The sequence below is a fragment of the Echinococcus granulosus genome (assembly GCF_000524195.1).
Source record: "Echinococcus granulosus chromosome Unknown EG_S00398, whole genome shotgun sequence".
In the NCBI taxonomy this organism is placed as follows: Eukaryota; Metazoa; Platyhelminthes; class Cestoda; order Cyclophyllidea; family Taeniidae; genus Echinococcus; species Echinococcus granulosus.
Genome location: NW_020170777.1, coordinates 4,116 through 5,493, shown reverse-complemented (window position 1 = coordinate 5,493; position 1,378 = coordinate 4,116). Strand labels below are relative to the sequence as shown.

Sequence of the window (1,378 nt, the reverse complement as noted above, 5' to 3'; positions counted from 1 at the left end):
TCCTTATCAAATGTATTTTAATCCGGCTGCCTCTATCACTGCACCTTCCCAAGCAAGCCGAATTTTGTTAGAAAGAGAACACCTACTCGGTATGTTGAGCAATGATAAGGAAGGGAAATCGTAGAATGCTAACCCCAAGGGAAGGATTACTCACACTTTAGGTGATGTTTAGCAAAAAACTGACTTCTTCCATCTATCAAATTACGATTGATGCCTAGTTTTTAATTATCCATAACACTATCATTATCATGGCATGTCTTTTCTTGGTATATTTTCACATTTTAAAGAGGACCTCCTTACTTTACAATTTTCCTTGTATCATTTAAACAGGGTTGAGGTGATTCCTTGAGAAGTGTCCATAAGGAAGAGTAGTTTTATCGCGATCTATGCCAGAATAAGCGACAGTTGGTAGTATAGACCTGTGGATGGAATGGTCGATGTGTATCAGGGAAGGTGGGTAAGGAAGCGAGTAAATATATTGGATTTGGAATAAGACGGCAACTAATGTAGATGAGGTCAAAAATTGTCAAAATTAGGGGCTGTCTGCGAATCTCTTCCTGACTGTTGCAAATAGATATGTGAAAGAATAGCTGGATGCTTTCATATTAATGAAACTGAATCAGCTTTGACTTGAGCAGACTTATGGACTACTCACAAGTCGGTCAGTACAGATTCTTTTCTTTACTGAGTGATACAAATCTGCTCAGTCATTTTGGGTTAGAAGAAGCTGAACGAGTTGGGGAGTTGGAGGTATTGACAATTGATGATGTAGTATCAACGGAGCATTCAAAATTTTAGACAGCAAGTGCATTCGATTTTTCCAGAAACGCCTACTGAGCACCATTTAGTAGCGTTAATATTCTGCCGTAAAGTCACAATAACTACTGAGCCCGCTCTACTCCTGCATTAGTTTTCTCAAGACAATGCACTAAGTTAGAAGGTGAGCCTAAATTAAACATATGAATCACTTTGCCAGCCAGTGCAATTCGCAGCCAAATGGATCCGCGTCGGTAGCACGTACCACAGCATATTGCTTAGCAGATCTGCATTATTTATTTAGGCACCGAAATGGCACATCGACCAATGCAGTGGTAGTGAAGTAAGTCTCCAAACATAAGGGTGTCGTCAACGGTGTCCGCTAATTCAACTGGGATGTAGGTTAGTCGATTTATCTTGTGACAAACTCAACTCAAGAATGCATTGTATTGGGTAATAATTGTGGGAAGGAATTCGTCGTTGGGGTGTCAGGATGTGCAACTCATCCAATGCGTCGCTTTGTGACATCTGATAATTTAAAATCGATTAAAATAAATTAAAATTAACTCAATAAAGTCAAAATTATGCACCTGAAATTTTCCATAACTTGACTTTAATTGTC

The 1,378-nt window shown here is 39.0% G+C and overlaps 1 protein-coding gene across 1 annotated transcript; it reads left to right on the top strand. All coding sequences in view use genetic code 11, as the record gives it.

The window, feature by feature from the left end:
• Positions 1-642: 642 nt before the first annotated feature.
• EGR_11126 (hypothetical protein) lies at positions 643-1,117 on the top strand (the record flags this gene model as incomplete). The annotated part of the gene is made up of 2 exons (XM_024500373.1): positions 643-750; positions 1,061-1,117. 2 exons carry the CDS (start codon positions 643-645, stop codon positions 1,115-1,117), a joined length of 165 nt encoding a protein of 54 aa, XP_024345214.1.
• Positions 1,118-1,378: the final 261 nt, after the last annotated feature.